The sequence below is a fragment of the Dreissena polymorpha genome, chromosome 3 (assembly GCF_020536995.1).
Source record: "Dreissena polymorpha isolate Duluth1 chromosome 3, UMN_Dpol_1.0, whole genome shotgun sequence".
Classification (NCBI taxonomy): Eukaryota; Metazoa; Mollusca; class Bivalvia; order Myida; family Dreissenidae; genus Dreissena; species Dreissena polymorpha.
The window spans coordinates 116,788,136-116,800,947 of NC_068357.1; the positions used below are offsets into that span (position 1 = coordinate 116,788,136).

General features: G+C 35.9%; 2 protein-coding genes across 6 annotated transcripts in view; both read left to right on the forward strand.

Moving 5' to 3' along the window:
- Window positions 1–12,812, forward strand: part of LOC127871152 (cGMP-specific 3',5'-cyclic phosphodiesterase-like) — an 88,865-nt gene that overhangs the window by 55,833 nt on the left and 20,220 nt on the right. For all 5 annotated transcript variants that reach the window (XM_052413878.1, XM_052413879.1, XM_052413876.1 and 2 more), the window contains 8 exons: window positions 755–898; window positions 1,781–1,924; window positions 2,298–2,444; window positions 2,700–2,807; window positions 3,946–4,055; window positions 10,490–10,577; window positions 10,798–10,898; window positions 12,251–12,328. In XM_052413878.1, the coding sequence (XP_052269838.1) occupies window positions 755–898; window positions 1,781–1,924; window positions 2,298–2,444; window positions 2,700–2,807; window positions 3,946–4,055; window positions 10,490–10,577; window positions 10,798–10,898; window positions 12,251–12,328 (920 nt within the window). The remainder of the gene's footprint in view (window positions 1–754; window positions 899–1,780; window positions 1,925–2,297; window positions 2,445–2,699; window positions 2,808–3,945; window positions 4,056–10,489; window positions 10,578–10,797; window positions 10,899–12,250; window positions 12,329–12,812) is intronic.
- LOC127871153 (keratin-associated protein 10-4-like) lies at window positions 7,155–8,860 on the forward strand. The gene is made up of 3 exons (XM_052413882.1): window positions 7,155–7,987; window positions 8,021–8,053; window positions 8,168–8,860. The coding sequence occupies exons 1-3, from the start codon at window positions 7,520–7,522 to the stop codon at window positions 8,690–8,692; spliced, it is 1,026 nt and encodes a 341-aa protein (XP_052269842.1). The 5' UTR covers window positions 7,155–7,519; the 3' UTR covers window positions 8,693–8,860.

Genomic DNA, 12,812 nt, shown 5'->3' on the forward strand with positions numbered 1-12,812 from the left:
TGAGACAGTATAAAATTATGATGTTTTTATGCTCCACATATATATATATTATATGGGGAGCATATAGTTGCCAGTTTGGGGCTCCTTACTTCCGTCACACTTTTGTTACCATTTCTCAAAGCGCCTTCAATATTTTATAGATCTCATATATTTGGGATGTAGGTACCTTGCATGGACCTCTACCTTTTTGATGAGGTTTGAGGTCACTGGGGTCAAGGTTACTGAGGCTAATAATAGATTTCCTCAAGGTCACACTTTTTTCCACACAAACCATCGATCGACAAAGCATCATTGGGGAGCATCCATCAGTTTTACTGATATCCTTGTTTATTTTATTTGCATTTTTACCTGTTTTCAAAACTATTTCAGTTTTTTTACAGCCGTCAGTAAATCAACTCACATTTTTCCTGGGTAAACTGGGTACCACTTTTTGTAGTGCACAAACTTATGCCAGTAACTTAAAACTGCACTGTTTGAATCAGAAGAAGTGGGAGAGTGGCCATAGAAAGGACTTCATGACTAATCCCTCCATAAGTTTTGTGGTGCAGCCGGGAATCAAACATGGGATCCTCACATTTGTGGTCCAGCACTTTATATCTACTATGCTAGCTGGTTACTATTTAAGAACGTCCAAATGAAGCATAAACAATGATATCTGTTAAATAAAGTTTCCCTGTGATTGGTGAAATAAACTGCTGCACAGACATCATCATTTGTATTAAATGATATGAATATAAGGATTTCCATTGTTCAGTTCACTGATGGGGAGGGCTTCAAGACCCGGAGCATCCTGTGTATGCCTGTGTACAACAGTGAGCGCAGGATAACTGCTGTCACCCAGCTGATCAACAAACTCAATGGAGCCCCCTTTAATGAGAGTGATGCAAATATTATTGAGGTAAGCTGCTGCTCTGACAGTGTACATATGTGAACACCCACATGCATGTGGGAGGTTCAAAAAATGATGGGGGGGGGCAAGCAATTTTCCAAAATAGTTAGCCTGTGCAGTTTTTCTTCTGCAATAGTAAAAGTATTAAAGTTAGGCTATTTGCATTATGGATGTCAATAAAACAGCATTCTTTTAGGCTGTGTGGATGACATGTCAGTCATAATGTACCCATCTAAAAAACAATTTTAATATGCTTAACCGATAAAGGCATAAAGTGAAGAATCACAATGACTTATGTTTCTCAGCCATCATAAGTTGATGTGTTGCATGTAAGACCCGTTTCTCTACCTCAAACAACAAGGTTACACATAGAGTTCAAAGGTCACATTCAAAATGCCTGTCTCAGCTTGAATTTTCCCAATTATTTACAGATTTTTAAATAGCACAGCCCAAATGTAAACCATTTTAAGACAAGGTTTTGTGTGTAACATTTTTATCCCTTCCCCATTGTAAAGGTCCCACTTAGAGGTAAAAGGTCAAATTTAAAAATGCCTTTCACAGCTATAACTTTGCCATGGATTTTAAAGTAGCATTGCACAAATGTAGACCATCTTAAGACAACATGACGTTGTGTGTACGTGTAACACCGGCTTCCATACCTCTAAAGGTAAAGGACCTACTTAGAAGCAAATGTCAAATTGGAAAAAGAAAAGTAGAGGGGGGGGAGCATATGTGTTTTATCCACATATGTCTTGTCATATCAAGAGATCAAAGAGCAAGGTCAAAGGAACAACTTTGCTTCAAGTGGGAGGCATACATGTTTTACAAACATATCTTATTACTGTTTTGATTGACACATGGTGTGTTGTACATTTCTTTCAAATGTTGTAGGCATTTTCCATCTTCACTGGGCTGGGCATTCACAACTGTCAGATGTATGAGAACGCGTGTCGCCTGATGGCCAAGCAAACTGTGGCCCTTGAGGTGCTCTCCTTCCATGCAACAGCAGGACGGGAGGAAACCGAAAGGCTTGCGGTAGTTATTGAAATATTTCAGAAGATTTAGCTCTTTCAGTGCTGGAACCGAATTTTGAAGGCCTTTGCAAACAGTTTGGATCCAGATGAGACGCCACAAAACGTGGCGTCTCATCAGGACCCAAACTGTTTGCTATTCTGATAGTATTCTTTGAAAAAAATCGATGAAAATGCTAATATAAAAAATTCAGCAGACAACATTTTAGCAGACAACAAATTTGCAAGCATGCAAAGGGTCAGTCATTTGTTTGTGAATACATCACAGATAAATACAGAAAAAAAGTAAAATATTTCTATTCAAGCCTTAGTTTGTTAGTAAATTTTTAGAGAAGGCAATGTCACAAAAACTGTTTTTGTTTGTTTGTATGTTTCAGAAAAGTGCGTTGCCGCCGGGCAAGGAAATGAACTTGTATTCATACGACTTCAATGATCTTGTGATCACGGATGATGATACGCTCAAGAGTGTCATCATCATGTTTAAAGAAGCGGGCTTGCTCACGAAATTCAAAATACCGCTTGATGTAAGTATTGGAGCAATTCAGTTGTATGAGTTTTGTAATAAAATAACTGAGACATTTGTGTTTAAAAATGTGGTTTGGTGTTGTGACTGTTATATTTCAAATATAAATATGAGGGAAGAGCACAATACTATCATTATTTGAAATGTAATTTAAGTTACCAATAGCATATTATAGAAAATTCCTCTGAAAATCATCATTTAAATAGCTGACTCCTTAGAATGATTTCAAAGCATTGTCTTTTACTCGTGTTTGCAGGTTATGTGTCGCTGGACCTGTAGCGTGAAAAAGAACTATCGCCCTGTGACTTACCACAACTGGCGGCATGCATTCAATGTCACACAGACCATGTTCACCATGCTTTATGTAAGACGACTGTTGTTAATGAAATGAAATTCTTTTGATGAAGGGAAATATAAGCCTGTTGTGTCAGTCTTGATCAACCATGGATATCAAAAAATGTCTGCAATATAATCTTCTTGAGTTAAAAGCTATCATTAGCTGTGTCAGATACTCCCCTGTTATATACTTCCCTCTCCCTTGTCATCAAAGGAATTCTACAAATTCTTAGAATATTTATGGCCTGAGTGCCTGCTTTCATGAGGTTTCTTTTGTGTTTATCCAAAAGAAATAATCTGCACATTAAAGGCTTATTTCTCTTTTGACAAATTAAAGCATCTGACAAGAAGACATTAGTGTTTATACTACATACTTCAATATTTCAAAAGCTGTTATACTCGGTCAAGCAATTTAAAAACACCATGGGAAGAATGATCAGACATTATATATATTTCTCTTTAAAAACAAAACACAGGTGCAACTATGTTCAAAGCAGTTAATATGTTCAAATTGAGGCAAATATTCCACATGAATTTTCTCAATAATAGGACTTGTTTCTGTGGCAACACAAAATAAGATGAGAAACAGTGGCTTTTATTATTGTTGAATTTCTCGTAATGTAACATATTGAATTTGCATTTCAGAGGGGAAATGTTCAAGTTTTTCTTTTTTTGCATTTTCAGATAAATGTCATTAATTCATTATAATTGTGTTTTCTTTTTATGGGAACTTCTTTTTCAGAGTTCTTAAAATAACTAATAAGAGTAACATGCCTACACAAAATTGAGGATGCATTTGCCACAAAGAGATATATAAAAAGTGCTGACATCCACCTTTTTATCTCACCTGACCAAATGTGCTAGTGTTGAGCTAACAAGATCACCCTGTGATGGTCTATGTGCGTCGTGTGGCGTCAACTTTTAGCAAATTATTACACTAAATTCCACATCTTTTATCCAATCGTGATGAACTTGCCCAAAATGTTTATCTTGAAAAAAATTGGTCAAATTAGAGCAAATTCTTGGCACACTGCAAAAAATTTCTTCGCCAAGGGCTTGATGGCCCCTGCTAGTTACAATCCTAGGCTTGATGGCCCCTGCTAGTTACAACCCTGGGCTTGATGGCCCCGGCCAGAGGCTAGTTACAACCCTGCGCTTGTTTTCAGACTGGTAACCTGGTGCCTACGTTCAGTGACCTGGAGGTATTTGGCATGTTGGTAGCCTGTCTGTGCCATGACTTGGACCATCGCGGCACCAACAATGCATTTCAAGTCAAGTAGGTCATTTCTGTCATTGTAAAGGGATTTTTATATCGCCACAGGCAAAAATTGCAAGGGAATATATCAAAGTTACTATCAGTCTGCAAAATTAAGCCTTCTCATTGCAGCTCTGGCTTTTGAAAAAACATTTATGGCAATGACATGATGCCGCAAATAAAATTTGAAAATAAACCAATAAACCAATGTATGCATTTCAGAGGTAAATTTTTACAGTGACACTGATTGGTTTACTTTCCTTATCATCCGGAATTTGTAACTTAATCCAGTTTGGTCCAGATTTTTAGCCCCTATGTTGTTCATCCATTTCACGCTTTTTTTTTAATGCACCACATTTTTTTTTTAAACAAAAGTAAAGATCTTAGAGTTCTCTGTACTAAGATGTTTTTATTAAGCAATCTTATATTAAAGGGGCCTTTTCACGTTTTGGTAGATTGACAAAATTAAATAAAGTTGCTTCAGATTCTCAAATTTTTGTTGTAGTTATGATATTTGTGATGAAACAGTATTACTGAACATTTACCATGCTCTAAACTATCAATTATATTTATCTTTTAACGATTTAAATACCTGAAAATTATAAAGCGTTGCAACGTGAAAGGATTGAATAATTTGGAGAGTTCTGTTGTTGTTGTTATATTTTGTGATTCTACAAAGATTGCTTATATAAAGTATAAATACATCACTCATTGAATGTTGACTGTTTGCCGAGTGGTCTAAACTATAGACTTTTACTCCAGGGGTCAGTGGTTCGAGCCCAGTTGAGGGTTACTTTTTTTTTTCTTTATTATGCTCCCCCAAATTTTGTTTGGGGAGAAGCATATAGTCGCTGCTTCGTCTGTCCGTCCGTCTGTGTGTCCGTCCGTGCACAATTTTTGTGCGGGCTGTTTCTCAGCAACTATTGACAGGAATTCAATGAAACTTTATGGGAAGCTTCACTACCAAGAGGAGATGTGCATATTATCAACCAGTTCTCGTAGGATGATTTTTCACAGAGTAATGGCCCTTTGAAATTTTCCATTGTACACATACATGCCATAATTTTTCAGACCAATTCCGGGACATTTAGTTAAATTGTCCGGGACTTTTGCCGATTTTCCGGGACATGTATAAAATGTAGCGATATTTATAGACATATGCATTTTTGGTACGTTTTTTTTTGTTTCGCATCGTTAATTGCAAAAGTTCGAAAGCCTATCCGAAATACACATGATCTATTAACGTCAATTTAAACATTACTACTTCCGTTACTAGATACAAGCCACGTGTTTTCAGTGTAAGCGTTCTAAACATAGATGGTGACGTCACTGCGTTATTGTTATTAAGACCGGTGTGTAACGCGTAGTTGTTGATACGCCTTTGTTCATTTATAACATTTATATAATAAAAATACAACAATACAGTACCGTTAGATCATCAACTCAAATCAATTCACAATACATACAACCAATCACAATAAAACAAATACAACAAAACAGTACCGGTAGATCGTCAACTTAAAATCCGGACAGTCAGATGTGTGAACAACTATCCTTTGCCCTTACGCAGTGGGAAATAATGACGTAGTAGATTAAAGTAAATTAACAACCACATTAAACAATGCCGCCTTTTCGGTTTGACCGCGAACGTGAGACAATCGATATGATAACAGGACCCCTGTTAATTAATCGATTTTGACACGTATCGTAGTCTGCATTCGGGTAGGCATTGTCATGGAGACGCTGCAGATATACCTAGATTCGAGGTGCAGTTAAGCCTAAGATAAGGTACATGTATATATGGATTTTGTAAATTCCGGGACATTTGACAGATTTCCGGGACAGCGGGACAAGTTCTTCATTTCCGGGACTGTCCCGGACAATCCGGGACGTATGGCATGTATGATTGTACATATAGTGCAATTCTTGTCCGAGCTATTTCTCAGCAACTTATTACAGGAATTCAATGAAACTTTATGGGAAGCTTCACTACCAGGAGGAGATGTGCATATTATCAGCCGGTTCTGGTCGGATGATTTTTCACAGAGTTATGGCCCTTTGAAATTTTCTATAAACTGTACATATAGTGCAATTCTTGTCCGGGCTATTTCTCCCCAACTACTGACTGGAATACAATGAAGCTTTATGGGAAGCTTAACTACCTTGAGGAGATGCGCATGTTATTTGTGGGTTCTGGTTAAATTATTTATTTAGAGAGTTATGGCCCTTTGACATTTTTAAGTTGCTAAACCATCCATCGTATTATTTTGTCCAAAGTTATGCCCGTCAAGACGTTTCCTTTTATCTGAATATATAGTGCAATATTGTGACAAAAAAAACTTTGGGGAGCATCACCCTTCCCCGACGGTTTCTTGTTTAATTGTATTATTGTATTTTACTGGAGCTTTTTAGATCCAAAGTTTACATTTATCAATCTAAAGCATTTAATGACAAACTTCAATACATGCCAAAATCTGTGAAAAAGGCCCCTTTAAAGCCCATGCTTTCCTCGAGCAAGAATGACGTGATGTTGTACATGAAGTCTAATTTTGCATGCTTTTAATCACCACAAAGGATTTACTGGAAATCAGGGACCTATACTAACAGCATAGATCCCTGTCGAAATACATGGGAAATGTTTATTGATTACTTCATTTTGTAACATTTACATGAACAATAAAACCCAGCAATGCTTTTTTGGTTACAAATTTAATAACACTTGTTTGAAAATACTTAGAATCTACGTTGAATAATGTTTGTTTTTTATACCAATGTATAACATATGGATATAACATGATGCAAAAAGGTAAGTAAATAACATGTTTTGAGATCATCAAACTATGCTAATTCATACATATATATGCATGAATGACCTGACAAGTAATATAAGGATAGGAATATATTGCGCTCTGTGGATACCGCAAACCACAATTTAACGAACTACAGTGTATTTTTCTATTTGAATTTATCTGCTTTAGATGTGTAAAGTCTGCGGTTTTCAAATTCGAATGGATTATTATGTAGTTCTTGAGACTGACTTGTTGACAGATGATGAAATGATAATTATGACTTGCTAAATTCAATTCAAATAAGATAACAAAATACTCTGTAGAACTTTCAAAACACATACAAATAGGCATGATACTAAGAATGAAATTAAAGTCTGAACACTACTTATTTGTTTACAATTATACCCATTATTGCAAAACATATATACAGACTGGTTTTGTCCTGTCATGATAATGTCTCTGTAAAATAATTTTAAAAATTGACTATAAAAAATTGCAACCAGACTGTGGCATATTGAAAGTTTCATAGCCAACTTGAAGAAAAAGTAAGTTTTGCAGACTGGTTTTATGTTGATGGGTTGCTTTGTCAGTTAGACAGTCTGTAAAAGCTGTTAAAAGCTTGATGGAGAAAACTACTTTCAAATTGCAAAGGTGATTAGATTGAGCCGTCAAATATGTTGTCACTATGATCTATTAATGTGGAATTGGAACACTGTTTCGCATCTCCAGTGGTTCACACATTCCTGGGGTATTTTCCATAGAATATTATTAGCTGACAAAATGGTTTGTGGTATTAGTGAGGTATGTGAGAAAGTGGTGTGTGGAATAAGTGAGGTATGTGAGAAAGTGTTGTGTGGTATAAATGAGGTATGTGAGAAAGTGGTGTGTGGCATTAGTGAAGTTTGTGAGAAAGTGGTGTGTGGTATAAGTGAGGTATGTGAGAAAGTGTTGTGTGGTATAAGTGAGGTATGTGAGAAAGTGGTTTGTGGTATTAGTGAGGTATGTGAGAAAGTGTTGTGTGGTATAAGTGAGGTATGTGAGAAAGTGATGTGTGGTATAAGTGTGGTGTGTGAGAAAGTGGTGTGTGGTATTAGTGATGTATGTGAGAAAGTGATGTGTGGTATTAGTGAGGTATGTGAGAAAGTGGTGTGTGGTATTTGTGAGGTTTGTGAGAAAGTGGGGTGTGGTATAAGTGAGGTATGTGAGAAAGTGGTGTGTGGTATAAGTGAGGTATGTGAGAAAGTTGTGTGGTATTAGTGTGTTTGTGAGAAAGTGGGGTGTGGTATAAGTGTGGTGTGTGGTATAAGTGAGGTATGTGAGAAAGTTATGTGTGGTATAAATGAGGTATGTGAGAAAGTGTTGTGTGGTATAAATGAGGTATGTGAGAAAGTGGTGTGTGGTATAAGTGAGGTTTGTGAGAAAGTGGTGTGTGGTATAAGTGAGGTATGTGAGAAAGTGATGTGTGGTATAAGTGAGGTATGTGAGAAAGTGGTATATGGTATAAGTGAGGTATATAAGAAGAAAGTGGTGTGTGGTATAAGTGAGGTATGTGAGAAAGTGGTATATGGTATAAGTGAGGTATGTGAGAAAGTGGTGTGTGGTATAAGTGAGGTATGTGAGAAAGTGGTGTGTGGTATAAGTGAGGTATGTGAGAAAGTGGTATATGATATAAGTGAGGTTTGTGAGAAAGTGATGTGTGGTATAAGTGAGGTATGTGAGAAAGTGGTATATGGTATAAGTGAGGTATGTGAGAAAGTGGTGTATGGTATAAGTGAGGTATGTGAGAAAGTGGTGTGTGGTATTAGTGTGGTTTGTGAGAAAGCTCTGGTTATTGTAACATTTGATGTATTTAGCAAGTCAGATCTTTGAGGGGGTACCTTTAGATATTACATACCACAAATTGAAAAACTTCTGAACAAAGAATTTTTCTTTTGATTTCAACTATGAATTCAACCTCAGCTATCAATGAAAACTCGTCCTTATCATGATAATTTTGCATCTTACAAAAAATACTATTTGGTCACACTCACTTTTTCAATATCACTCACCATTTTAATGGTAAGAAAATATACAAATTGATCTTTGTATGTGCATTTATGTACATGAATTTCAGTTGTTTTACTGTTTTACATTAATCACTTCAGCACAATTGTCCTTACTCGATTTTGACATAATGATTTATAGCACTTGTGCTGTTTGTTCAAATTTCCTTTCATATTTTAAAATGAAACAGATTTGTATTCAAATATGCAAGTTTGTTTTATGCAACCCCATTCCGATACCATATTTATTTATGCTTGAATGAAATGCTGTCAGTTGACATATCTCTCCCGCTGGAAAACATGTCAGTTCTGCAGACAGTCATTGTGTCATGTTGGCAACATAAAACCCAGTCTGAGAAGTTACAAACCATATATTGCTCTGGGACATTCTCAATATGGCAATTTGATTTGTTATTGATTGAAAAATGGCTTTGCTGTTATATAAATATATTTTCAAAACAGTCACAAAAATGTTTTCTTTTAGCATTTTTCCAATAATTGAAGTTGATTACTGTTGTTTGTTTAGGTTTATTTAATTATTTATATTACAAGGTTTACTGGCCATAATGTGCCTGGCTGTGTTAAGTTTATGCAAGAAAAGCACCACCTTTTTTTAAGTCCAATTGCTTAAATGTACATGATATAAGTTTAATCTTTAATTTAATCTTAATTTGAGCATTTGTTAATTTTTTGTTTTTATCTCTCAATTTAAAGTAATTAATTAAAGTTTCCTGAAACAAATATTTTGGGTAATTTTGCATGTGAATGTTAAATGTTGCCCACACACCCATTATTAATCCTGGAAAAGACCTGCCACATTTATTCAACATCATGGGAAAATTGACAATATTCAGATCTTTATAAGCAAGTCATAATCAGTGAGAATGTGTGCCTCACTTTTAATGTATGTACTTGCTTTGTAGTATTGATTTCCTTTTATCAATTATCAAAAGATATTATCAGCCCAATAATCCTTAAAATGGGGTATTGGATTTCCATTTCTTTGCACAAAGCATCTGTTTATGACACCGTGGCTTCATAAGGGATGAAACCTGTGTGGCTGTGATTTGCCTGTAATGATCCAATCTGTTTTCAAGAACTTCTATATTATGTGGACTAATTCAAAAAAATTGTAATTATGATTGATCTTTTTAATGATTAATAGAATGAAATAAATTCAAATAATATTTTACAGTATGTCCTTATACAAATGTGGCCATGCTGTATAAAGCATTTGTCTATTATAAGGGTATGAGTCTTGTTCACAATGCTTGTCTTGTTGTGTACATTCTAGGGTGGTTTCGCCCCTGGCAATGCTTGTCTTGTTGTGTACATTCTAGGGTGGTTTCACCCCTTGCCATGCTCTACAGTACCTCAGTCATCAATGCTTGTCTTGTTGTGTACATTCTAGGGTGGTTTCGCCCCTGGCAATGCTCTACAGCACCTCAGTCATCAATGCTTGTCTTGTTGTGTACATTCTAGGGTGGTTTCGCCCCTGGCAATGCTCTACAGTACCTCAGTCATCAATGCTTGTCTTGTTGTGTACATTCTAGGGTGGTTTCACCCCTGGCCATGCTCTACAGTACCTCAGTCATCAATGCTTGTCTTGTTGTGTACATTCTAGGGTGGTTTCGCCCCTGGCAATGCTCTACAGCACCTCAGTCATGGAGCATCATCACTTTGACCACTGCATCATGATTCTCAACAGTGAGGTAACAATTCAAAATAATAGATGTGTATAAAAAGTTGTGCTCGCATTTCCTTATGGCGTAAACGCATACATTGACAAGAAACATTATCATGGAAAATATTGATATTCTTTCAATCAACACTTCTTTTTTAAATTTGATAATCTTCAGAAGTCAACCAACATCATATTCTCATAATTCACCTTTCTTTTGTAACTTAATTTTCTTGATGGAAATAATATAGGGCAACAACATATTCCAATCCTTAAGTCCAGAAGAATACAGAAAAGTCATCAAGATGTTGGAGTTCTGTATACTGTCCACAGATCTAGCCTTGTACTTTAGGTAAGTTGCATAAATATTTATTCTGATCTCATGCCTGACTTTAGGTAATTAGGTGCATCATGATGAGTACAGATCTTAGTACATAGTTACTTCCCCTATATACAAACCTATTTGCAAAGTATTTGAGGTTCACATGGACATCTGTCAGTGTGTCCCTGTTTGTCATGCAGGCAAACTTGCACAATTTTTATTCACCCAGATCAAATGATTGGGGGTATATTGTTTTTGGCCTGTCTGTCTGTCTGTCATTGTGTGTGTCTGTCCCAAAACTTTAAGCTTGGTCATAACTGTTACTATATTGAAGATAGCAACTTGATATTTGGCATGTATGTGTATCTCATGGAGCTGCACATTTTGAGTGGTGAAAGGTCAAGGTCATCCTTCAAGGTCAAAGGTCAAATATATGACTACAAAGCGCAGTAGAAGGCATTGTGTTTCACAAACACTGCTCTTGTTTCCTAATGAAATGACGATGCCCTAAAGCACAGTTCTCCAATAAAAGAGTATAAAAGTTATGCCCTATTTTTCTGTGGCCCACAACTTCAAGCCATCGGTAGTTGACCGAAGCTTTAAAAATGTACAGCTCTGAAATCACAAGGTCCACGCTTGTTACAATTTGTATGGTGGTTCTCTTCTAAGTTCAATGAAATCATGGGGTCAAAACAGGCCAACTCAGAAGGTCAAATAGACATAAAAAGCAAATAATTTTATTAAATCTTTTCAGCTTAACCCAAAAGATGCAAAGTTTAATTATTTTAAATTTCAAAAAATGTGAATTTGATGTTTTTCAAAATGTGTTCAAATTCTGCTCGAGGGGTCAAACTGCCCAAGCCCCAGTGGTCACATGTTTAATTTTTACAACTTTTTACTTATTTATGGCATGCAACATTTAGGGTATTCCTCACTGCTGTGACAAGCTGAACTTATGCAAGATATCTCTGTACACCAAAAAGTTTTTCTGCGAAGGTCAAATATATGGCTTAAAAATGGCGCAGTAGCCCGGGCATTGTGTTTCTGACAAACACATCTCTTGTTGTTTTATGAGTGATCAATGTGAAGAAGTGAGCAAACAAGTTTTGAGATTAATTTTACTTATACTCAAGTACTGCACCTGCTTGTAATCAGCACTTGTGGGTGTTTAAATTGTCATCTTCAATTACTTCTCTAATTTTCTTAATTTCCTTGTAAATTTAAATCTTCACTAAAATGCAAATACAACTTCTTCTTTTAATTTGCACATAAACAACCGCTGAGAATAAAACACTTATTCTATTCCTTTTAAGGCATCATTAATGTATTGCTATGTCCTAATGCAAAACTCTAGAATAATTCCAAGTAATTTGTCATTTCAGAAAACGTAGTGAATTCAAGAAACTCATAGAAAGTGGAAGGACAGATTTCAAGTCCACAGAGGATAGAAATCTGCTCAAGTAGGTCACTGTTTCTGAAATCAATTAGTGCTAGAATGCATAGCAATTGTGAGAGGACTTTTTTGTGCGTGGGGTAGAATAGAATATCAATTCTCAAGAGTGCAGCTGTAAATATCCAGGCGATGTAATGTAATTCTGATGTTGATGAATGTTAACAAATCTGTGGAAATCCAGGAAATTGTAGAGATATGTGGCACTGAATTAAAGAGTATCTATAATATCCAATAAACAGCTGAGATTTGGTTTTCATGCATTCATATTATATTAGTTTTTTCAGCCGCAAGAAGTGATAAAATGAACAATTCTAACTTGGCAGTTACCATGAGTTTTCTGTCACAAATAAGCAAAAATGGTGAACTGCTTATTATCAACTAAAACAAATTCAGTTCCAAAACTGTAAATTATTGTTTGCTGTTTTATGGTAGAAATAGCAGCATAAGCTTGTCATATTTGAACTGACATAATGTTACATACGTGTTTGATC

Coding starts and splice junctions, on each gene's coding strand:
- LOC127871153 (XM_052413882.1), top strand. CDS start 7,520: ATGTGGAATTGGAACACTGTTTCGCATCTCCAGTGGTTCACACATTCC. Junction 7,988..8,020: donor TGGTGTGTGGTATTTGTGAG/GTTTGTGAGAAA, acceptor GGTATAAGTGAG/GTATGTGAGAAAGTGGTGTG. Junction 8,054..8,167: donor TGGTGTGTGGTATAAGTGAG/GTATGTGAGAAA, acceptor GGTATAAATGAG/GTATGTGAGAAAGTGTTGTG.